At 37.3% G+C, this 25179-nt stretch overlaps 1 protein-coding gene across 1 annotated transcript; it reads right to left on the reverse strand.

The window, feature by feature from the left end:
• Positions 1 to 4236: 4236 nt before the first annotated feature.
• Positions 4237 to 7038, reverse strand: LOC120071334. Its single transcript, XM_039023544.1, has 2 exons — positions 6613 to 7038; positions 4237 to 4725 (listed from the first exon to the last, which is right to left on the reverse strand). The coding sequence occupies exons 1-2, from the start codon at positions 6853 to 6855 to the stop codon at positions 4540 to 4542; spliced, it is 429 nt and encodes a 142-aa protein (XP_038879472.1). The 5' UTR covers positions 6856 to 7038; the 3' UTR covers positions 4237 to 4539.
• Positions 7039 to 25179: the final 18141 nt, after the last annotated feature.

The raw sequence follows: 25179 nt of genomic DNA on the forward strand, positions 1-25179 counted from the left end.
TATATTTTGTTTGTCTGCATATGATCAATCTTGCTAAATTCCTTAACAAACGAACATTTCACGTAGTGGTAATGAATAAATGCATGCAAAATATGAAGATGAATAACAAGAATGATAAAGTAAAAATTTATCGATATGGTTTCCGATTCCATTTTACGGTAGACCGAAAACCCTAAAATTTGGATGAACAGTAACAGTCATTTAGGCTACTCACCATTACCGATCAATCCAAGCGGTGCAACAATAACTGATGACGTGTGAGGACAAATTTTAAAAACTGGGACAAAATTATCAGCAAAAAAGGTATAGGTCCCACTCAATATTCAAATACAATTTGATTGATCACTCCACGCTCGTCATTTAGATTACATTACTTCCTTATAGATTTCCAACTGAGCCCACCTGTCAGTATAAATGTGGATGTCGGGAAACACTAACAAACGTAAAAAAAAAAAAAAAAGTCCCACTTTCTAGATTATTTTTTATTTATTGTAATATACCTTCCGTAAACGTGACCTTATTTCAATAAAAGTCAGATCATTGACTTTCCTAAGTTAAGTCCAATCCATACACAAATCAAGTATTGAATTAATCTTAAAAAACTTACAATTTTAAACAAAATTGCAATGATATATGTAATTCTCTACAAATCTATCAACTCTATACAGACATATTTGATAATTCAATGAACTTAAAAAACGTTCTTCAAACAAACGTCTGGTCGATTGGGAGCGGGATAATTTATTATTTCAAGCTAAGACAAAGAATTTAAACTAACCAATTGAACGTCTAAAAAAAAAAAAAAAAAACAATTGAATTTTAAAATTTAGAAAATGAGAGAATATTAGAGAGAGAAAACTTATATAATTAAGTTTTCTTTGGCAATATAGAGTTCACTTTTTCCCCCTTTTTTGTTTGAAAATGGAGTTTATTACTAACATAGTTACATATAAATAAATGAATTCAGTTACTTTTGTGATTTGTCTATACTAATTTATTACCAAACACGTAATCTTTTTTTTTTTCCCTTGCTTTTTACGTCATAACAAGACAATATTACATTAGCACATGGTTGCACTAGCACCTCACCATACTTGATTCCAATTTACACATTCTTATTCCAACATATTATAACTTAAACAACACTTTTGATTCCTAAACTTTCGTAAAAACAACAATTTAATCTCTCAATTTTAGTTTAATTTTAGTTTATAACGATTTAGTCTCTGTATTTTCAATTTTGCAACAATTTAATCTCTGTATTTTAGTATGCACCAATCTAGTTCTTATACATTCAAATTTGTAATAATTTGATTCATAGTGTAAAAATTCATTAAAATTAGATGTCAATTTCTTTTATTTAATGATGTAAACTTTGTATCTTGTAAAAATATTGAGTCTCTAATTAGTTTAACAATTTATTAATACAAAAAATCTCAATAAATTTTAGCATTGATTTTCATTAAAGAGACTAAATTGTTACAAATTTTAAAATACAAAGACTAAATTATTACATAGTAAAAATGTAGGAACATAATTGTTGTAAAATTGAAAACATAGAGACTAAATTATTACTTCTATAAAAGTAATTTTTAATCTTATTTAATTGAACAAATAAAACTATTTTATTAATTTTTATAGGAAGAGGAAACACAAAAAGTGAAACCAAAATTAAAGGGCACTATGGCCTACAATGAAAAGAAAAAGTTTGTATTTAGTACCTATACGTTTAGGTTTAGTTCATTTTGGTCCTTATACATTTAAATTGTTCATTTTGATTTCTATATTTTCAACTTTAGTTCATTTTGATCCATATATTTAAAAAATATTCATTTTAGTCCTTGTACTTTTAACTTAGATTCATTTTGATCTTTATACTTTTAAAAAGTTGTCATTTTTGTCCCTTTATTTTCACTTTTAAAAAATAAAATGGTAACTTTTTGAAAATTCAAGGACCAAAATAAACCGAAATTAAAAGTATAGAGATCAAAATGAACATTTTTAAAGTATAAGGATCAAAATGAACTAAATTTGAAAGTATAGAAACCAAAACGAACAATTTAAAAATCGAGGGACCAAAATGAACAAACAATCAAAAGTAGAAAGATCAAAATAATATTTAAACAAAAAATACCATGCGAAAACTTAGACACAACCCAAGGGGAGAAGTGTTTAAGCCATAAATAACTTGAGCCCGTAACCCCGATCGAACCAATGAATGAGTCATTTAATTCGAGTCATGAGACACAAATGTAATTGTTTAAAACAAAAGAAAAGGCTTTATTCATAGGTCTATGAGGCAAAGTTCATAAAATAGCGAAAGAAATTAAATATTAAAATTGGGTAATGGATGGGTTGTCTGAAATAAAACAAAGAGTGGAAGACAGAGGGTGGAGCATGCGTGTCCGCGTCAGCATAAGAACAACCGACCAACTCCTAAATTTATCCATTAAATGATTAGGAAATTGTTCCCTTCCAAACAAATAAGAAATATAATAGAAATTTTAAAAATTAATGTTAAATGTCAATATCATAAAGTATACCAATGAAGCTTTTTGGTCACTCTACCACATTATATGGTTTAAACTTTTTGGGAGATTCTATAATTAAACTCACAAGCAAATAAGAAAGAAAAAAAATAAGAGACAACTTGGTCTGATGAAAATGGATTCAATAGAAGTCAACAGAGGCTTTGATTTTACATCTTACCCTTTTTCTTTTTCTTAACATTTATCTGGTCTATAAATACAAGGGACATAGCCTAAACATGCGCGTGACATAATAAAAGTGAGTGGAGGAAGAAGCCCAAACATCATCAAAAGATTTAAAGAAATATTATCGATCAATAAAAAATATTTTTATTTTTAAGCATACAGAAAGTCATTTCAAATGACTTTTAATTTCGATTAATTTGAGAATATGACCTATTAGACATGCGGGAGAGTGGACACAGCACTAGGAAATCACAAACAAGAGAGATGCATTTACCTAAAGACAACAGCGAAAGCAACAAGCACAATTTCATTTTATTGCAAGTTTTTGGTCACAATCAAAGTAGTTTTCAGGAAAAATAACCTTCAAAATAGAGCTCCCAATGTCATCGGAAAAGCCGGATAAACCCGAGAGGAAAAAATGGAGATGGGTCTCTGAAAAAGATGTGCCCTTTTCTTCATCTTCTTCTTTCTTCTTTCTTCACCAAAAGCACTTCAAAAAGTTAACAAGAAAATGGAATAGGTAGTTTTCTCGATCGAGCAATTCATGTCGAACAAGTCTCTCCGAAACCATATGCTGAGGAAGAATGTCACTGTAAAAAAGCAAGGTTGAGACAGAGGCTACAGGCTGGACAATTAGGGATAGTAGCAGCCTTACCAGTGACCTGAACAGAAAGGGGGTAAGATTCTGCGACCAAAAAAGGAAAAATAAAAAGTGTAATTGTTCAATACCTGACGGCTGAGAATATAAAAAAACTAACTCAAGTATTGAATATCAGGTTTAAAAGGAATTGAGGAATCAAGAAAGATGAAAAAGCTGGCTAGTTGAAGTTGACAGTACATACCATGGGTTTGAATAAGAGAGGAAGCCAAAGCAGATGTCCTGTGGATGGATGATTCTGCAACAGAGAGAGCGAGAATGGTAGAAGCTGCAAATGATCAACTGCTTACACTGGGACCTGCGCACTTTCAAAATTTTTGGCAAAGAATGCAAGTTTGACTTGTATCCAAGAAGTTAGTTTGCAACCAACGAATTTTTAAAGTTGGGAATTTTCAAGTACTTCTATAATGCTATCTACAAAGCGAGAACTGAGAACCACTATATACTATACATAAAGTGGCCATCTATAAAGTCAAAGGCTATATAAATCCAACCCCAATTGTTAAAAAATGATTCAGAGTACAAGTAGAGTAGATCAAAATGCCTGTGTTCTGTAAGCATGCACCATACAAATTTATACTTACTCTGATATTACACAATCAACTGTCGTTTAGCCGTAGCTAATAATGACTGGCCTTTGAAAAGGGGAAAGGGAAAGGGAAAGGGAAAGGCTTTTCTCTAATAGTTAATAATTGCATCCAGTCACATTCTTGGAAAACAACAAGGAGTTGCATTAAAAAATGATAATAAAAAAGACCAATTGTAACAAATCGTTCTGGGATTTGTGTCAATATAGTAATGTGAAACCCTCTCTACCATCCTGCGTCAGCTTCTAGAGATTTGCTCTTAAACAACACACAGATATAGAATTTAAACATACTAGGCATTAAGGACTGGAAACGGGAGAGAAGGCATATCATTCATGATAATTATTCGTAAAATACATTGCCTAAAGTGGGGGTTGAAACTCAAGAGAATAGGAAATCCTAAAGAGATTTTTAACTTGATATAGAATTGCAATATCAGTGGCAGCTCTCAAATATGTTTGGTTCATTGTAAACTATCTCAGCTCATCATCCCCTAGGGATATCTAATGCTTTCAGCCTATCAAAAAACAATGTGGAGATGGAAAAAGGGAAAGGAACTCAAGGAGTTCTTCAAGGACATCTACTGCTTCTCAGGCTCATCTGGATTTTCCTTGTCAGGATTTTCCTCTTCTTCCTCTTTCTTCTCTTCCTCCTCCTCATCTTCTTCTGGGGGATCACATGGCAATGGTGGTGGCAACGGTGTTTTCATGGGGCTAAATTGCGGAAAGATGTCTGGTCTACGTCCTGGCTTAGGCCTCTCCCACTCCTGCAACCAAATAGTCAAGAAGCTTTAAATGTAAAAAAAAAAAAAAACACCAGGTATAGCCTACTCAAGCACTTCATAGAATTTTCTTACTAGTCACTAACTAAATTTAGTTTGCAGGTAAGAACGTCAACAGTTTCATATTACGAAATGAATTAAGAACCAAAAAACACCCCCTTACAAATGAATTCATGACAAATTTATGAACAAGCTGATGATATCAGGTGAGTTTTCCAAAAGCATTATGTAGAAACCCAGCAGCAGAACATGAAATAAATTGAACAAACAGACATCACATGTCAAATGATTTTTTTATTCGAGTATAATAATTGCAAGGTGGGAGATTGAGCCTCCGATCTCTTGGATTGGAGCGCATGTCAATATTACTGAGCTAAGCTCATTTTCGCAGCCATCACATGTCAAATGAATGCATGACATCCATTAATAATCCACAAACTTCCAAAACTGAAAAGGCAACGTACCAATATAAACTATTTACCCAACAAACATTCATGAGGACTGCCAATATATATTTCTTTTTTAAGGAAAATACGAACTTTCATTAGGAAAAAAAAGAAAAAAAGAATACATGATCATACATAAAGGAGAAGCCCACAAAAAAAGAAGGGACTCCAATCTTCTTCTTTTTTATTATTTTATTTTTCCTAAGGGAAGAAATATTTCATTGAATAAATGAAATAAGGGGAGACCCCAAGCTCCTAGGTGATTACAAAAGAGATTTCCAATTGGAAACTAAATAGGAAAGGGGTGCCTTGTTTTGCACCAATACAATCCAGTTGACAGAACCAAATCCATGAAACTATCAAAACAAGAAAAGGAATCTCGAAAGAGACGTTTATTGCACTCGCCTCATTAAATCAAGAGAAGGGGGCAAATAGTGGCCAACCAAACAATCTTCCTTATACCATGAAACAGATGGCCCACCAAAAGAGATGCTAGTATATCAAAAATATTGTAAGAGCAGACTAATGACCAACCAAAAGCATCCTAAATAATATGCCAAAAATGAAATATGAACGCCTAAAAATCTGAACACCAATCAATTAAGATGTTACTCGACGAGTAATTACAAAAAAAAAAATCTAAACACCGAGGTCCAAAGAGAAGCAGAGAATCTAACTAGGGCTCAAACATCCCTACGAGAACGCTCTCTCCCACAGATCCCTCAAAATAATACACACCCTAGCTTGTCACGAAAGCAACTCTTTCTCTCGAAATCCTATGAAGTGGCAAAGGTGTTGCCAAATATATCGAAGAGACCACACAAACCCTGCAAACTGACACAAAAACGCCTAGAGGACTGCCAATATCTTTCTCCAATCTCAGATAAACTACAGTGCAGTAAACATTTGCCCAGTGCAAGAATACAAACAACAAGAATTATCACAGATATCAAGTAGAAATCTTCAGACTACAAATTGAATGTGATTTAAGAACACATTTGCAGCCAGCGGAATCCATAAAACTATGGCCCATTCTCACGAAATCAGTGACAATGTGATTAGGCAAACATTATAATGGTTGATGCCCCTCGTTCAGAGACAGATACAGCCCACTTTCTATAGAACTCGAGGATGGATAACTTTCCATGGGAAAAGCAGACATAGCCCAACAAACAGGCAGATAGAATTTGCAGGAAAAACATGGCATGATAACTCATGAATATGCCTTTAAAAAAAAACCTTCAAAGATAACATTTAACAATAATTGTATCAATTATCCACCCTAACTAATCTAGGAATACACTAGCAAAACTAATTAAAAAGGGGAAGCAAAAACACCAAAATCCCACGAAAAAGAACTCTGTTACGAGGCGAAAAACATCAAATACGCAAGGACAATAAAGGAAGCGAAGAGTGAGAAAGATACAATTGGGAAATCGAGAGGATTGCGACGAGTGAGCTTCTCTTCCTCCGGGGCCATACGAACCACCTGCCTCCCCGTTCTCCTTCTGCCAATGATCAAATTAGAAGTAGAAATTGGCTTGTTTGGGAAAGAGCATCTGCAGCCACCAAAACAGCAAGTATGGTTTGTAGACGAAGAAGAGATTGGTAGGTAGGTCGCCGACGGTAAGACTAGGGTTTTAGAGCTGAACAAGGATATCGACGCCATGAACTTTCTCTTCCCCTGAGGTGACGGGTCGGGTTTTACTGAATCTCCTGGTGGCTGATTTGAGATTCCAACAAAATCAAATAGCCGCCACAAGAGTTGCTCGGCACCGGACCGCCTCTTATTTTCTTCTCCACAGCTCAACGTCACTGTTTGCTCCGCTAAATTATCCTTTCAATTTATCAAATAATCGAATTCTCTTCGGCACCTCTATATTATCCATCAAAATTAAATTGCATCGTCTTTTTTGTTTTTCTTTTTCCCTTTCATTTTACTGCCGCGTTTACCGTTCTCTCTTTTTGTTTTAAAAAATAAAAACTAATTTATATCCTTAAACTTTCTGTATTATTACGATGGAAATTTAAATCATTCATCTATTGATCATTAACATATATTATAAATCAAGTTTAAATATCATCATTTTAACATTTGTATCCCTAAACTTAATACTTAATAGTATAATTTAAAATCCCAAAATAAATATTTGTATTTGATGGCGCTGCCTGTTTGTTATGTTGCGGGCCCGTGGGCTTGACCTTCACATTGCTTTCTTCTGATTTGGTCTTATTTTTCGAGCTAACTTGCATAAGAGATCACTGCATTAGTGTGGGGTCAAGTCTACCATACAAACTCTGATTTATAAATTAGTATAGAGTCTAGAGAATGTATATTTAAGTTAAACATACAAGAAGTAAGGTCAAAACTCTCATTGGAGATTACTTACTCTTCTCATTTGGAGTCATCAATGAAGTTATTAGAATGTTTTTCCTCTTACAATCAACTTGTGGTCACATATAACCCTGGTAATGTTAGGATTGTTTCCAGTACTCGAGGTTGCAGGATGTCAGGTTGAGCGCAACTTGATTATTTTTCGATTGGTATATCTTTACTGGTTGGGATGGTTGACCCAAACCTTGAGACATTGACTTTTTTCTTTTGGGATGTGGCATTGACTTTTTCCTTTTGGGATGTGCATTCTCCTATACCTCCTTTTGTTACCATTTGGGCTTGGGCTTGACTGCGGGCTTGGGCCCGCTTATGAACTTTAGTCATTGCCTTGGCCAACCCTGAACATATCTATTAAAATTTTGTACCTTCAAGGGAATCAAATAAGAACTTTCACACACAAATAAAACTTCTTTGAATGCATTGATTGACGTAAGTTAGACATAAATGCTAATTTTATTTAAGTGATTTTGAGTTGTTTTTCAATGAAATCTGAAGGGATCGAATCCCAAACAGAAGCATGTGATCGCCTTGCAATTTTGTTTTCGATTTTACAAAAAAAAAAATACGGTATAAAAATATTAACATAATGGATAAAAAATAAAGATCAGGATGCATTTAAGAGAAGAAAAGAGGGAAGAGCTAAACCTTACCTTTGTAGATTCTCAAATTCGTCACGATTCCCCCCGTGTCTTCTCCGGAACGTCTCTTCAATGATCAAGGGACACCACCATAAGTGAAACCTTGTTATTCTCTAGGATCTCAAGAATTGAATGTGTGACATCCAAGACTTGGAAGAGGAAAAAGAAGTAGAAAAAGGAAAAGAGATTTTGAGAGAAGTAGTAGGAGACTAGAATTCAGAATTCCCAATTCAACTGTCACAAACATGGACCATGAAGACCTATTTATAGAGAGAATGAGCGACCCCCTTCCCCTAGTCTTTCCTCTTCCTACTCTAGTTCTAATTTAATTAAATAACTTTTATTTAATTAATTAGTCCAATAATTAAAAAATCATATATATTAAATCCAATTTAATATATAATTAATTAAATAAATAAACATCACATGTTTATTTATCTTTACTTCTCAAAAAGTAATTAATTAATTAATCAATTAAGGGCTATAATAAATCATATTTAATATAAAATTAATCAACATATAATTATCACATATTTATATGTATACATCTCTTTAGTATTTGAATCTTATTCAATTATTTTTCTCTCTTAATTATAAATCACATCTATAATTAACCATATTATATTTATCTGGATAAATATGCAATTGATTTGAATAATTCAAACCATTCCTCTTATATATCCTTTAGTGAGCTAACAAGAGGACCTTATGGACCTACAGATTAGAAGCTCCAATGATATAAGATTAATTAACTAAACTCTTTAATTAAATTAATCAATTTTCATTAACTACTGCTCGCTCCACTAAAAATTGATAGCTGCACTTTTCGCACTGTAGATTTATTTCTGTGTCAATGGATATAACCAATCAACAGTGAGTCATCCCTTCACAAATTAGTCATAACTATAGTTGGGTCAAAATACCGTTTTATCCCTGTAGTTACATTTAACTCCTTAAATACCATTGATCCCTTTAATGAACAAACAATTTATAATCCAACTATAAACCAACACCTCTCAGGCCAGTGAGAGGTTGATGCCTCAATGTTCAAGACCCAAAACCAGCTATTAGGGGAGCAATTTATCTACTTTCCTTAGGTCGAGAAAATAGTGAATTCTATCTTGTATAGTTGTGTTCCCAGCTCCCTACTCGGACAAGTCCCCAAAATAGTAGGCTTGTTAAGTTGGTTAACAAGACCACTCTCACCCATACATCAAAGGATTGCCCTCATAGACAGGAGTTCACGACTCACTCAGGATTAAGGTCAAGCCACCTATGGTCATCTAGAGAAATGTAAGTCTCTTCTAGCAACGGTGGTATATAGAGAGACTATTCATTTTGCAGTTCAATCTTATACAAACTCTTTGTATAGAATATCCCCGCTTGCATGACTCCACATGAACGATCAGGATCAGATCATTTGTAGCATTTTACAATAATTGTAACATCTATAAAGCAGATTGTATTCGTAGTGTCACCAAGATAAGGTACCCAGCTTATCCATCTACTACAGATCGTTTAGGTTATCACTTTAATGTGATTCACCTATATGTCTCCATATACATGTTTAAGTTTCATAAAATAACCTTAGATCTTAGTTTATTAGATTGATTTAACGCAATTTAAACATTAATAAAATACCTCTTATTTTATTAGATATATAATTTGTCTTTATAAACTACAAAATACACTCGATTTAGGACATTAACTCCAACAAAATCAAATAAAAATAACTAGAAATCGTCAACAAAGAATTTAAATTGATACTAATAAAAGTTTGAGGATTTAAGTTAATATAGTTATTCATTTAGAGTTTTAATTTATATACTCCAAAGTGAGTATAAATTGACTTGTTTTCATTTTTGTTATAGTAATAAATAAAAGTACAAATGATTAGCCAAATAAAGAATTCACACAAAAGATTTATGAGAAACCAATGAGAAGGAGGCTCGAATTATCGAAGGGAGGAACAACTAAACTATTGTTAGGAAATTGATCCTTAAAAGGAATTTGATTAACATAACCGATCAACACAACAGCTAAACGATGAATGAGTTCTTCATTAAACGATAATAGTCAAATAAGACTAAACAATCGCTTACAGTTGCTACTCGATAGCTTACCAAAGGCTAAACGATTGTATATAAATTCTACACAATCGCTAAGTAATACTAGATGGTCGCTTACAAAATACTCCACGATCGCTTACAAACTCCTATACGATTGCTTACAAACTATTACACGATCGCTTACAGATTACAACACGATCGCTTACCAACAACTACACGATAGTAGGGCTTTGCTACTCGATCGCTTAGAAGAAGTAAACGATAATCGGCACACGAGGATAGAGACTATACGATGGTACACCCGAACTCCCACTCTTGAGAGCTCACCTTCCCAACTCAAGATATACAAAACTTTCGTGCCTTCCTTTTTGTTTCTTCCTTCCTTTAAACGATCAACTTTCGAATAGAATTGAAAGTTATTTTAGTTGCGGTCCTTAACCTCCATAACGAACTCAATTGTCGATGCTTCTTCAAGCCTTTTACTCTTCCTTCTTTGATTAGGATGCCTATCATTACCTCCTCCCTCCACTTTTACCTTGTCTTTAAGGTAAAATTCTGGAAACTGATTATGGAAATCATTGAGCACCTCCCATGTCGCCTTATGCTCTGGAAAACCTTTCCACTTCACTAAAACTTCACGTCTCCACTGTGACAGCCTAGGTCGAGAGCTCAAAACAATTGATTTGACTACTCTGTATTCCCCATGCTCATCCGCTATTATGTCCCCATTTAACAGTCTACATTCAACCAGGAATCCCTGATCTTCTGTCTCCCAATTTTTCACCATATATTTTAGACTGATCCTCACCTTCGTCAATTTTGGATCCCTCTGCAAAGTTATCTTTCGACCCTCATGAGTAATCATCATTGTGAGGTTTCGCCAGTCAACCACTGTTTTCCCCAAGGAATGTAACCTCTGCATTCCTAAAATCACGTCAACATTCCCCAACTCCAATGTAAGAAACTATCACACACTCTCCAATCTCCCAACTAAAGGATCTCATACCGAGAGTTCCATGAGGGGGTTTAGATCGCTCCGATTTCACAGTGATCGAAACACAAACGATATACATTCAACATATACAGTTATGCACATATACCTCATTATCGACATACTCAGAATACAATAATTAACAAGGAAAGGATTCATACCAGATGAAGACTCTCTTCGAATTCTGAACCCTAAGCAGCGGAAAACCTCCCACAGATCTACCAGCACCCAGCGAGTATGTCAACTGTAACAGCACGATCAGGACGTACACGAACAATGCAGCGGGGACGACACCACCACAAGAGAAACCCGGGTATCTTCGGCGTAAAAAACCCAAAGAGTGAGCTTGGTGAGTTTGGTAGAGGACGGAGGAGAACGCATCGTGTAGACGATAAGTAAGTGGGGAATGAAACTCTGCTATCGCAATAGCGAAAATGCTTATCGTATAGTAGAGCTACACGATCGTGTATGAAAGACTGAACGATCGTTTAGGAAAAATGTATACGATCGTTTAGAGAAAACGTGAGGCAAATGATCGTTTAGACGGACGAGCTTCTATCGTATAGGTCTCCTGATCGCTTTCACGGATTCTTTTGGGCGTGCGATAATACGAATGCACGAATGATCAAAATGAAAAACAATTGTCATTGTTTTTAATTCGCCAGTTACCATAACCATCGCAGCCACTTCCCACGTCCGAACGTGGATAAATCCGTTAATTATCAAATAATTAATTAATTAATTTAATTATAAATATAATCATATTATATTTATATTCTATAGTTTGATATCATATATCTACTATAGTATTTTCTCCTCTACTTGATATAAATCATATTTATATGTAATTTCCTCCAAAATAATGTATCTCATACATCTAGCCAATTATATCATATATAATTAACCAGTCCAATTATATCATATATAATTGAACTTCCTCTTGTCAATTTGAACATTTCAAATTAACCCAAACACTGGTTCCGGCTTATCCAAGCTACCCAGGTAACCTAATGGACCTGTGGCTCGAAGCTCCAACGGTACGTGAATAGCTGACTAAACTCTTTAGCCACGAGATCCACCATCCATTAATTGTCAGTAATTCCACTAAAGACAAACAGCTGAACTTTTCTTACCACATATATATTTCTGTGTTCATAGGATATAACCAATCATGAGTACGATGACTCTTCACAGATGCTCGTAAGTACAGTTGGGCCAATTTACCGTTTTGCCCCTGTAGTTACATCTCACTCCTTAAGTACCACTGATTCCTCTAATGAACAATACAACATAGTCCAACTATGTATGAACACCTCTCGGGCCAAAAGAAGGTATGTGGCGCCACATCGTTCAAGCCCTGGAATCAGCCCTTAAGGGAGCCATCTATCTACTTACCCCTGCCTCGGGGAAGGAGTGAATTCCATCTTGTGTAGCTGAGTTCCCAGCTCCCAAATAAGACGAATCTTCAAAATGGTAGGTTTCAATCGGCGACCTGGCCATTAACACCCATACAAATCAAAGGACCGCCCTCAATGGCAGGAGTTCCCAACTCACTTAGGATTGAGGTCATGTTACCTATGGTCATCCTAGTGAAGTGAAGCCTCTGTCATGAACGGTGTTATATAACGAGACATTAACACTTCGTGGTTAGGTTTTATATAAACTCTTTATATAGGATGCCCTCGCTCGCATGTCCCCAACACGAATGATCAGGACCAGACCATCTGTGACAAGTCACAACACTTGTGACCATTCCACAAAGCGGGTCGCGTCCATAACGTTCCAGGATAAGGTTTCCCTCCTTTATCCATTTACTACAAACCATTTTAGTTATCATTCAAGACATGATCCACTTGTATGTCACCATATACATGCTTGAGTCACATACAGATAACTAGGGATTTTATGTTTATTGGTTTGTGGTAAAACAAATAAAACAAATAATCAAGCAAAACAACAAGATGTGAAGTAAATATCATATATTAACAATCACAGGTGTTCGTATATACTGTTTACAAACTACAAGACACGAAACTTTAGGGCATCAATCCCAACAATATCCCACTTGTCCTAAAGCGAAGTGAGGTGTACAAAAAACTTAGTACAAAATAATAAACTAGGGCATAAAAGCCCAGTACAATAAAATCTCCCACTTGCCCTAGTTCAACCGCGGGCGATCCTATAAACTCATGCTCCGTAGGTGACCCTCAAACACTATAACTATGAGAGCCTTCGTAAACGAATCAGCAACATTGTGCTCCGAAGCGATCTGTGTGACGATCACGTCCCCTCGATACACTATCTCGCGGATCAGATGATACTTCCGCTCTATGTGTTTGTCGCGCCGGTGACTCCTTGGCTACTTGGAGTTTGCCATTGCCCCACTATTATCACAATAGAGGGTAATGGGCCTAGACATATCTGGAACAACTTCCAGGTCTGTCAAGAACTTCTTGAGCCAGATGGCCTCCTTAGCAGCTTTGCAAGCCGCTACGTACTCTGCCTCCATAGTGGAGTCGGTGATGCACCCTACTTAGTGCTTCGTCACACTATAGCTCCTCCGTTAAGAGTAAAGACTGACCCTGATGTGGACTTGCGAGAGTCCTTATCAGTCTGAAAGTCATAATCCGTGTATCCTGTAAGGATCAAATCCCTTGAACCATGCATGAGCCTCGTTCTTCGAAGATACTTGAGGATGTTCTTCACTGCGATCCAGTGACCCTGGCCTGGGTTAGAATGATATCTACTGACTATGCTCACAGCGTAGCAGATGTCTAGACGAGTACAGAGCATCGCATACATCAAACTACCAACGACAAATGCATATGGGACCCGTTGTAATGCAAATTTTATGAATGTTTCTATCGTAGGCATACACATAGCGATATATGATGATATGTGATACTACTTCTAGATATGCGTTATTAACGAATGTTCTTGTAGAATGTCGTGCATTGTCACAAGTTTCCTTGCATTGAAAACAAGTATAATTTCACCACAAGTTTCTCGATGTGATCTGAGGTCGAACATAGGGACCGTTTTAGGTTATTGCGTTATGCTTGTGATACATGCGACCAGGGGTTTTTCAATTTATAAAAGAATTTGTGTACAAGAAACATACGATAAAGTAAAGTAAAGCGGTAAAAATGCGATAATAACATAAATTGCATTAAAGTAAATTACGTTAAAGTAAATCTAAGCTAAGATGATACAAGATACAGGTTTCATGATACAAGATATTGAGGTCAAGGCTGGCTGTGAAGATTATGTAAAAAATCGTGTGATGCGGTGACAAGTCTTATGTACGAAGCAGAAACAGAAAAAATAATTAATACAAACATCGCAAGTTTCTTAATTGCGTTAAAGATATAAATACGGTTCCACTTTTCCCTTGGGGTACACCTCTCGGTGATCGGCCACGTTTCCACATTTCTGTAGTGAAACAGGGATGAACGTAATGAACGTAAGGTTGTTTCCATCTCTGGAAGTACTACTCGCTTTAGTTAACGCATTCTTCTAACCTTCTCTCGACAGATCAGAATGACATCTTCACTTCTGCTCTCACAGGTGAAGATGTCGTCTAGCATGCTTTAGCTAAACGCATTTATCTCTTTATCACAGATTAAATTACTCGTTTAATCTATATTAATTACCAAGGTTTAAAGAAACTTCATGGAGAAATTGATAAACGGAGGAGCGGAAATAAATAGAAAAGTGGAAATGGAAACGATCAAGACATTCAATAAAACTATTTAGCGTTTAATACATGATTTATGAATGAAGAGATTAAGAAGATGAAATACACTTGATGAAAATAGAGTTAGAAACAAATACAAATGAGTGCCAACGTCTTAGCACCGATTTGGATAGAGATTTGCTTGTCGGTATGGATGGATCGTGCGGAAGGATGAGCTTCCCTTTCAGGCTTGCTCAATCGGCAGTAGGGATCTAAGCACAGAGCTTTACGGTGGGGATCTGGCAGAATCGCACTGAGACTCACCTCTCGGCCGTGTCTCTTCTCTTCCCGGATTTGTTCCGATCAGTACTCAGCTCAGCCTCTCTCTCAATAATTCAGCAGCAATTAGCCCTCGTATCAATTATACCCGTATCCAGTATCTCTTCTCTGAATTCTATGGGGGTATTTATAGGTGAAAAGCTTTGACTCTTGGCTTGTGGACCCCACTTCTTGTTATGGAAATTCTGAAGATGGTGGAATAAATATTCTTTTTGTTATGCAATCAGATCGTCAAATCTGTACAACGGTTAGTTGTACACGTGTTGCAATCCTCCGCCTTTGCGTTGCTCAACTGCATCTTTCGATCTGTTGCTCGCATGCGGTGTTGTATTTATTACCGCATGCGGTTGAAATTCAGCTTAGGATCGACTGTCGCATTGCGCCGTCATTGCGTTAATCGTTTCTTCATTGTTGATTAACGGGCGCAATGTAACAGAGATGCATTGTTCAGTTTCTCGTTGAGCCTTAATCGCAAGCGGTGACTTGATTTCCTGCAAAACAGAGTAAAAATATCTTCTTCTACCATCTTGAGGATGTTAGTGGGTGTAATTGCGTTAATTCATTATTATTATATTTCTGACCTAATTTTCATACAATCAAGGCATATTCCTTCTCTTTTGGCCGCAATATCTAGATAAGGCAGCATAAATAACTTTTACTTCTACAAGTTATCACACCCCCAAATTTAGATATATGCTTGTCCTCAAGCATATCTTCTACTAAGACAATAATGCTAAATTCCTCTCCTATATTTTTGCGTCGATTGGCTGCTCCGAATGTTACACTCAGGCACATTTCTTAACAACGGAATTTCCTTATATCCTTGCTAATTCTGAAAAAAGCCCTACTTTATTCTTCTATATAATAAAATTCTGCTCAAAGATGCTTTTCTAGTTTTCAAAATAGGATGTTTATCTCTTTTTTGTCAAAACAACTTTCTATGTCTATATGCAATGGTCAAACTTTGTGTTATTTAATAAAGAATGTTGGTCATGGTTACACTCTTCGTTTTGGTTTGTTCCCACGGGTGTCATGCAAACATCTAACTACGGTTATATGCCAATTTCAACTTTAACTCATGATATTTAGAGGAGTTGTCTTTTACATTCTTTTATTTTCTCTTTTATTGCGTTGTTCTTGGAAACCCACGTTCGTTTTGGCTTGCTCCTACGGGTGTCATACGAACATCCAACTACGAGCAGACTTCTTTCACAAATAAGCTCTTATCAGGTTGGGAACATTTTTGAGGTTTTCCCTTACGCTGACATTGGAGTTTGGCAAATAAATAAATAAATAAATAAATAAATAAATATCGAAATGGAAAATGAATGTGTTTTCTTAATCATCGCATATTCTTGATCTTATCTTTTCAGACCTTCCCCACCCCCAAATTTAAAGCTAAGCAAGGTCCTCATTACGTTGTTTGGATAGACTAGACGTCACTTAGAATAAAAATTTCAAAAAGAAGGTTTGAGTAGAACTTTGAGAGATAAAAGGTACAGTACTGCTAAACTAAGAATTAACTAAGTGTTGGTCAGAATTTACAAAGTATGGGAAATGTTTCTAAGTATAAACATATATTACATCATGACAACACAATGAATAACGCAACAATAAAAGATCAGAACATTGCAAGTATTGACAAAGGATGATAAAGAAAAAGGCACAGGCAGAAAGGAGTGAATATGTACTCAATTATATTGAATATTAACAAAGTATACAAAGAATTAAAAATTAACGCAATACAAACATTTCTGCCTATGCAAAGAATCAAAGAATTTCGTTAACTTTTTAAATTTGATTCAGATGGGTGCATGCTAAAATTTGACACCCCGCTTCTAATAACGCAAATACATCTTGGCTAAGGATGGGCAACAACGCATGCACCCCCATAACATACCCCTTAACTAACACATTTCTGGAGGATACCTCAACATAGTGCATTTAGCTAAGGAAGGGCAAAGGACACATACGCGCGTAACACACTCCTTAACGCAATGTGTTTAGGTGTACTCGACACAAGGTGTCTCTTGTTAATTCACAATGTACCCATCATCGCATTACATACTAATTTCTCTTCTTTTTATGTTATCAAAAACGCAAGTCGAAAAGACTTTGCGGTGTCTAATGTTTCATCCAATCATTCACAAAAATTAAAGAACAACGATACTAATGTATACAAATTAAGAGAATTAAGCATGACATGAAAGATGAAGTTGAAGAGAATTACCGAAAACATCAAATGCTACTTCTATAAAGCAATAAATAACATGATTTAGAAAGCAGTAAAAGAAAACTGTAAAGAAAGCAAGTAAACATAGATAGGGATGCTGATTGAAAGAAGTTCTCAGAATTACCGCAATCACTTCCCATGTAAGCAGTTTAATCCTGCTTGCCCAAGTCAATGGTGTCCATGCATCGCTCGAAGTTACCGCCGTAGTATGGCTTAATCCGTTAACCATTGACTTTAAACGCATTGTTCCTGTCTAAAGTTGTTAGTTCCACTGCTCTGTAAGGAAAGATAGTCTTGATTTTGAACGGCCTCGACCAGCGAGATTTCAACTTTCCTAGGAACAATCACAAACGAGCGTTAAATAGTAATACCTATTGACCTTTGGTGAATATCCGATCATTTATGCAGTCATCATGCCACTTCTTGGTTTTCTCCTTATAGATCTTAGCATTTTCATAGACGTCCCTTCGCCATTCGACCAACTGATTCAATTGTAGCTTCTGAACTTTCCCCGCACTTGCTAACTCAAACTGCAGCTTCTTGCATGCCCATATCGCTTTATGTTCCAACTCGAGTGGCAGATCACAAGCCTTTCCAAAGACAAGGGCAAACGGGGACATGCCAATTGGTGTTTTACAGGCACTCTTGTATGCTCACAGTGCTTCATCAAGCTTGGGTGACCAATCCTTCCTAGAAGTATTGACTACCTTCTCCAAGATAGTTTTGATCTCTCGGTTAGAAATCTTTGCCTGCCCATTAGTCTATGGGTGATAAGCAGTCACAACTCGATGGTTGACGTTAAATTTAGTCAGCAGGTTGGCAATTATCCGGTTAATAAAATGAGAGCCCTCATCGCTGATCAAGGCCCGTGGTGTCCTATATCGAGCAAAAATATTCTTCTTAAGAAACTTCGCCACTGTGGTCGCATCATTCTTGGCACATGCGATAACCTCAACCCATTTTGATACGTAATCAACCGCAACCAAAATATAGTGATGACCTTCTGATGGTAGAAATGGGCCCATGAAGTCAATTCCCCAAACAATCAAATAATTCCACTTCTAAGATTGATGTCAATGGCATTTCATTTCTCTTTGACATATTCCCCATTCTCTGACATTTGTCGCATTGCACAACGTGGGCTTGGGCATCCTTGAATAGTGTAGGCCAGAAATAGCCACACTGTAGAACCTTTGCGGCAGTCTGCTTCCCCCCAAAGTGTCCTCCATATGGAGACTCATGACAAAGCTCGAGGATGTGCTTGACTTCGTGCTCAGAAATGCATCGACGTAATATATGATCAGAACCAAGTCGATATAGGAATAGGTCGTCCCAAAAATAAAATTGACATCATATCTTAGCTTTTTCTTCTACTGGTAAGTATAGTCCTCTGGTATTTGACCGCAAACAATGAAATTCACGATGTCCGCATACCAGGGAACATTAATGCCTACTGCCATCAGCAGCTCATCGGGGAATCTTTCTTCAATATCTTTTTCTTTACCTTGAACCTCGTCCAATCTTGATAAATGATCCGCGACTTGGTTCTCGGTGCCCTTCCGGTCTTTGATCTCTAGGTCAAACTCTTGTAGTAGCAACACCCACCGTATAAGCCTTGGTTTTACATCCTTCTTTGTCATCAAGTACTTGATTACAGAATGATTCGTATACACCACAATGCTTGTTTCGATTAAGTATTGTCGGAATTTCTCCAGTGCAAATACCACTGCAAGCATTTCTTTCTCTGTGGTTGTATAGTTCTCCTGCGCATCATTCAACGTTTTACTCGCATAATAAATAGGATGCAATACTTTGTCCTTGTGCTGACTTAACACTGCGCCCATAGTATATCCGCTTGCGTCACACATTAACCAAATGGTTGCATCCAGTCTGGCACCACCAGACTGGGTGCAGTGATGAGCGCATCTTTCAATGTGTTGAATGCTTTGGTACATCATCAAAATTATATTCTCAGTCAGTTTTAAGGAGCGCACTTATGGGCCTTGCGATCTGGGAGAAATTGTGAATAAATCTTCTATAAAACCCAGCGTGTCCCATAAAGCTCCTAAGTGTTTTCACGTTCATTGGTGGGGGTAATTTGGAAATTGCGTCAATTTTTGCGTGATCAACTTCCAATTCTGGTTTAGAGATTTTGTGACCCAGAACTATTCCTTCTTCCACCATAAAATGGCATTTTTCTCAGTTCAAAACAAGATTTATTGCCACGCATCTCTTCAAGACCTTTTCAAGGTTAGATAGATAGGAGTCATAATTATTACCGAAGACTGAAAAATCATCCATGTATACCTCGACTGACTTCTCCAAGTAATCTGAGAATATTGCCATCATGCATCATTGAAAAGTGCCTGGCACATTGCAGAGTCCAAATGGCATGCGTCAAAATGCAAACGTACCACAGGTCTGTCTACTATCTGATCAATGAACGGGAGTGGAAAATGGTCCTTTTTAGTGGCCAAGTTTAACTTACGATAATCCATGCAAATTCTCCACCCCGTAGTCGTTCTTGTGGGAATTAATTCATTCTTGTCATTAGTGACAACTATCATCCCCCCTTTCTTTGGAACACACTGCATTGGACTCACCCAGCTACTATCAGATATCGGGTAAATAACTTCTGCGTCCGACCACTTCACTATTTTCTTCTTTACGACCTCCCTCATAGCCGGGTTCAAGCGGCGTTGCCTTTCTACCGATCCTGTCTTTCCTTCTTCCAGACGAATCTTGTGCATACAATATGAGGGGATGATTCCTTGAATGTCTGCCAAGGTTCATCCTAACGCCTTTGTGTTATTTCTTAGGATCTGTATGAGCGAATCTTCTTTCTCCTTACTCAGTGATGCGGAAATGATAATTGGTAATGTGTTGTTACTTCCTAAGTAAGCATACTTAAGGTGCACGAGGAACGACTTTAACTCTAGCACAGGTGGCTCTTCCAAAGATGGCTTAATGCATTGTGATGTTCATTCAGATAACTTGAGCGGTTCAAAATTTGATTCCACAAGAATCACAGCGCAGTCCTCCTCCAATATGGCGCCAATTCCAAGATCATCTTCCTCCAGTTCCTTTAGGGGTTCGTGCCAACGTTCTTCCTGCAGTTCCTCAATATATTGGCAGTTTTCCATGTCACCTGGGTACTTCAATGCATTAAACACATTGAATTTCACTTCCTGATCGTCGACCCTGATGGTCAATTCCCCTTTCTGCACATTGATCAATGCTCTTCCTGTTGCGAGAAATGGTCGACCCAAAATGATAGGGACTTCTCTGTCAGCTTCGTAATCCAATATGACAAAATCTGCCGGCAATATAAACTTGTCCACTTGCACGAGTACATCCTCTATCTTGCCCTCAGGGTGCTTTATTGATCTATCGGCCAACTGTAATGTGATCGTGGTTGGTCTTGCATTGCCGATATTCAGCTTCTTAAAAATCGACAAGGGTATTAGATTTATGCTTGCCCCTAAATCGCACAGCGCGTTCCCAACCATCTTCCCTCCTATCATGTAGGGCAATGTAAAACTCCCAAGGTCCTTCATTTTAGTGGGGATATTATTTTGAAACAACGCGCTGCATTCATACATTAACACAACTGTTTCATTTTCCCCAATCTTTCTTTTATTGGCTAGGATATCCTTGAGAAATTTTACATAACTCGGCAGCTGCTCTAGTGCCTCTATTAAGGGAATGTTAATGTGTAGCTGTTGAAGAACATCAAGAAACCTCTGAAATTGTTTGCTATCATCTTTCTTCTTCAGCCTGGACAGGAAGGGTGGAGGATCCTGCTTTTCTCTTTGTTTAGTTGGCTGCTTGTTGAGGCCCTATTCTTTCTGTGTTTCATTATTTGAAGGTTGCGTTGATTGAGAATTCACGTCTTGAGGAGCTTCATCTTTTGTAGGTGAACTTGCTTCTGAACTGGTAATTTTTCCATTATTAGTTGATTGATCATCATCAACAGTTAAATCTACTGGTGTTGTTGTCACATCTGGTACTGATGGCATAGGAACTGTTGTTCTGCCACTTCTCAATGTTATTGCATGACATTGTTCTTTACCTCGTTGCCCCGATGCTTCTGAGTTGCTGTGCCACATACCAGATGCATTCTTCTTTAACTCCCTTGTAAGCTGATCTATCTGCTCTTCCAATCTTTTAAGGGAGTCAGCTTGCGATTGTCTCATTCCCTCGCTCTTTTCAATGTGATGTTTTAACGATGATTCCAGAGACGAGGTGCTGCAAGAGGTATCATATAAGAACGGTTGATCACAGGGTGGTATACCTTGAGGATTACTTGGGTTACAGTCTGGAGTAATGAAGACCAGAGGGTTGCCTTTATCCCCTTGATAACTATTCTGATAGAAACTATGGCTCTCCTGGTTGTGATTCCTGTCCCAACTTGAAGTTGAATGATTCCACTAACCGGGGTTATAGATGTTGCCAAATGATTCATTATAGACAAAATATACGGGTTGTTGATTCCATGAGCAGACTTCTACTGGATGTTCCTCCTCACATTGGACGCAATTCATTGCGGCCACATGAGTCACCGCATTAACTTGCGCTGATCCTTGGGAGAGAGTTCTCTGTTGATTAGCCACCGTCTGGAGGAGTGAAGTCACTGTGGTCATTTGATCAACCAGTGCGCTTATCGCATCAGTTGACACCTCGACACTTTCTACTCTTTCTTGTTCTAGACCTCTTACCTCAAGCCTGGTATCAACCCACTCATCAGAATGTCGCAAGATGCGATCCAAGATATTCTTTGCTTCCGTATATGACCTGTTCATTAATCCTCCTTCTGCGGAGGCATCGACAACTGCTTGCATTGATTGGTCTAAGCCATTGTGAAAGGTTTCCATCAGAATACTATCGAGAATCCAGATATACCAACAGCTCTTCACTAACTGTAGGAATCGCACCCAGGCGGTGCTCAAGGTTTCATAACCCTTTTGCTCAAAATTCAAAACATCCTTCCGTTTTCTTGTGTTGACAGATGGAGGGAAGAATCTGTTCATGAACCTATCAACCAACTGTTCCCATGCTTTAATCTCATTTGGCTCTAATGACTTAGCCCACCTCATCCCGCAGTGTGTACGGGAAAAGATATAACCTAAGTCTTTCTTGAGTCACATCAGGCATGGAGAATGCGTTGCACATGTCTACAAAATTTGTCAAATGCGCATGTGGGTCTTCTCCTTGTAATCCTCCAAATTGACCCATATTTGAATCATTTGCAGCATGATTGGTCTGATTTCAAAGCTTACATTCTCTTCAACCGTTGGTCTTGAGATTTCTGGCGAGAAGTTGTAAAAATCCAACGCCGCATAATTTCTCATTGGGACGTCATGATCAGTAGCAAGAAATATGGAGCGTTGCACTGGCCCATTTTCCTTTTGATTCCCTGCGGGAGCCTCATTATTATTAGCCATGCTTCTTCACCACTTAATTTGGCCCTGATGAACTCTTGCGCGAATAATACGCTTGATCTCTGGGTCCACTTAGAATTTCTGGATCACTCCAGCACTCATAAGCTGTCAGACTACTCTTCGAGTTGAACAGCCAGTACAAAGAGATCTTTCCTGTAAAATACCACCAACATACTCAAATAATAAATCGTTAACCAGTCCCTGGCAACGGTGCCATAAACTTGTAACGCGAATTTTATGAATGTTTCTATCGTAGGCATACGCATAGCGATACATGATGATATGTCATACTACTTCTAGATATTCGTTATTAACGAATGTTCTTGTAGTATGTTGTGCGTTGTCACAAGTTTCCTTGTGTTGAAACCAAGTATAATTTCACCACAAGTTTCTCAGTGTGATCCGAGGTCGAACACAGGGACTGTTTTAGGTTATTGCGTTATGCTTTGATACATGCGACCAGGGGTTTTTCAATATATAAAAGAATTTATGTACAAGAAATTAAACATGAGATAAAGTAAAGTAAAGCGGTAAAAATGTGATAATAACATAAATTACATTAAAGTAAATCTAAGCTAAGATGATACAAGATACAGGTTTCATGGTACAAGATACTGAGGTCAAGGCTGGCTGTGAAGATTATGCAAAGATCATTTGATGCGGTGACAAGTCTTATGTACGAAGCGGAAACAGAAAAGATAATTAATACAAACATCGCAAGTTTCTTAATTGCATTAAAGATATAAGTACGGTTCCACTTTTTCCTTAGCGTACACCTCTCGGTGATCGGCCACGTTCCCACATCTCTGTGGTGAAACAGGGACGAACGTAATGAAAGAAAGGTTGCTTCCATCTCTGGAAGTACTACTCACTTTAGTTAACGCATTCTTCTAACCTTCTCTCGACAGATCGGAATGACATCTTTACTTCTGCTCTCGCAGGTGAAGATGTCGTCTAGCATGCTTTAGCTAAACGCATTTATCTCTTTATCACAGATTAAGTTACTCGTTTAATCTATATTAATTACCAAGGTTTTAAGAAAACTTCATGGAGAAATTGATAAATGGAGGAGCGAAAATAGACAGAGAAGTGGAAATGGAAACGATCGAGACATTCAATAAAACTATTTAGCGTCTGATACATGATTTGTGAATGAAGATATTAAGAAGATGAAATACACTTGATGAAAATAGAGTTAGAAACAAATACAAATGAGCGGCAACGTCTTAGCACCGATCTGGATAGAGATTTGCTTGCCGGTATGGATGGATCGTGTGGAAGGATGAGCTTCCCTCTCATATTTACTCAATCGGTAGTAAGGATCTAAGCACAGAGCTTCACGGTGGGGATCTGGTAGAATCGCACTGAGACTCACCTCTAGGCCGTGTCTCTTCTCTTCCAAGATTTCTTTCGATCAGTACTCAACTCAGCCTCTCTCTCAATAATTTAGTAGCAATTAGCCCTCGTATCAATTATACCCGTATCCAGTATCTCTTCTCTGAATTCTATGGGGGTATTTATAGGTGAAAAGCTTTGACTTTTGGCTTGTGGACCTCACTTTTTATTAGAGAAATTCCAAAGATGGAGGAATAAATATTCTTTCTGTTATGCAATCAGACCGTCAAATCTGCACAACGGTTAGTTGTACACGTGTTGCAATCCTCCGCCTTCGCATTTCTCAGCTGCATCTTTCGATCGATTGCTCGCATGCGGTATTGTATTTATTACCGCATGCGGTTGAAATTTAGCTCAGGATCGATTGTCGCATTGCGCCGTCATTGCGTTAATTGTCTCTTCATTGGTGATTGATGGGCGTAATGTAACAGAGATGTATTGTTCAGTTTCTCGTTGAGCCTTGATCGCAAGTGGTGACTTGGCTTCCTTCAAAACAGAGTAAAAATATCCTTTTCTACCATATTGACGATGTTAGTGGGTGTAATTGCGTTAATTCATAATTATTGTATTTATGAGCAAATTTTCATACAATCAACGCATATTCCTTTTCTTTTGGCCGCAATATCTAGATAAAGTAGCATAAATAACTTGTATTTCTATAAGTTATCACCCGTCTCATCTCCTCAACTTCTTGAGGCGTCTTAAGACACATTTCCTTAGACAAAGTGACTCCATGACGGAATGACAGTAGGCCCTTCTTGGAGTCCTGCATTGAGTACTTGAGCAACATCTTGTCAATGTACGATGCCTGAGAAA

This window comes from Benincasa hispida, chromosome 2 (assembly GCF_009727055.1).
Source record: "Benincasa hispida cultivar B227 chromosome 2, ASM972705v1, whole genome shotgun sequence".
Lineage (NCBI taxonomy): Eukaryota > Viridiplantae > Streptophyta > Magnoliopsida > Cucurbitales > Cucurbitaceae > Benincasa > Benincasa hispida.

Excerpts from the sequence above, each read along its gene's own strand:
- LOC120071334 (XM_039023544.1), bottom strand. The coding sequence starts at position 6,855 with ATGGCGTCGATATCCTTGTTCAGCTCTAAAACCCTAGTCTTACCGTCG. Across the intron at positions 4,726-6,612 it reads ATCCTCTCGATTTCCCAATT|GAGTGGGAGAGGCCTAAGCC; the intron begins GTATCTTTCTCA and ends ATTTGGTTGCAG.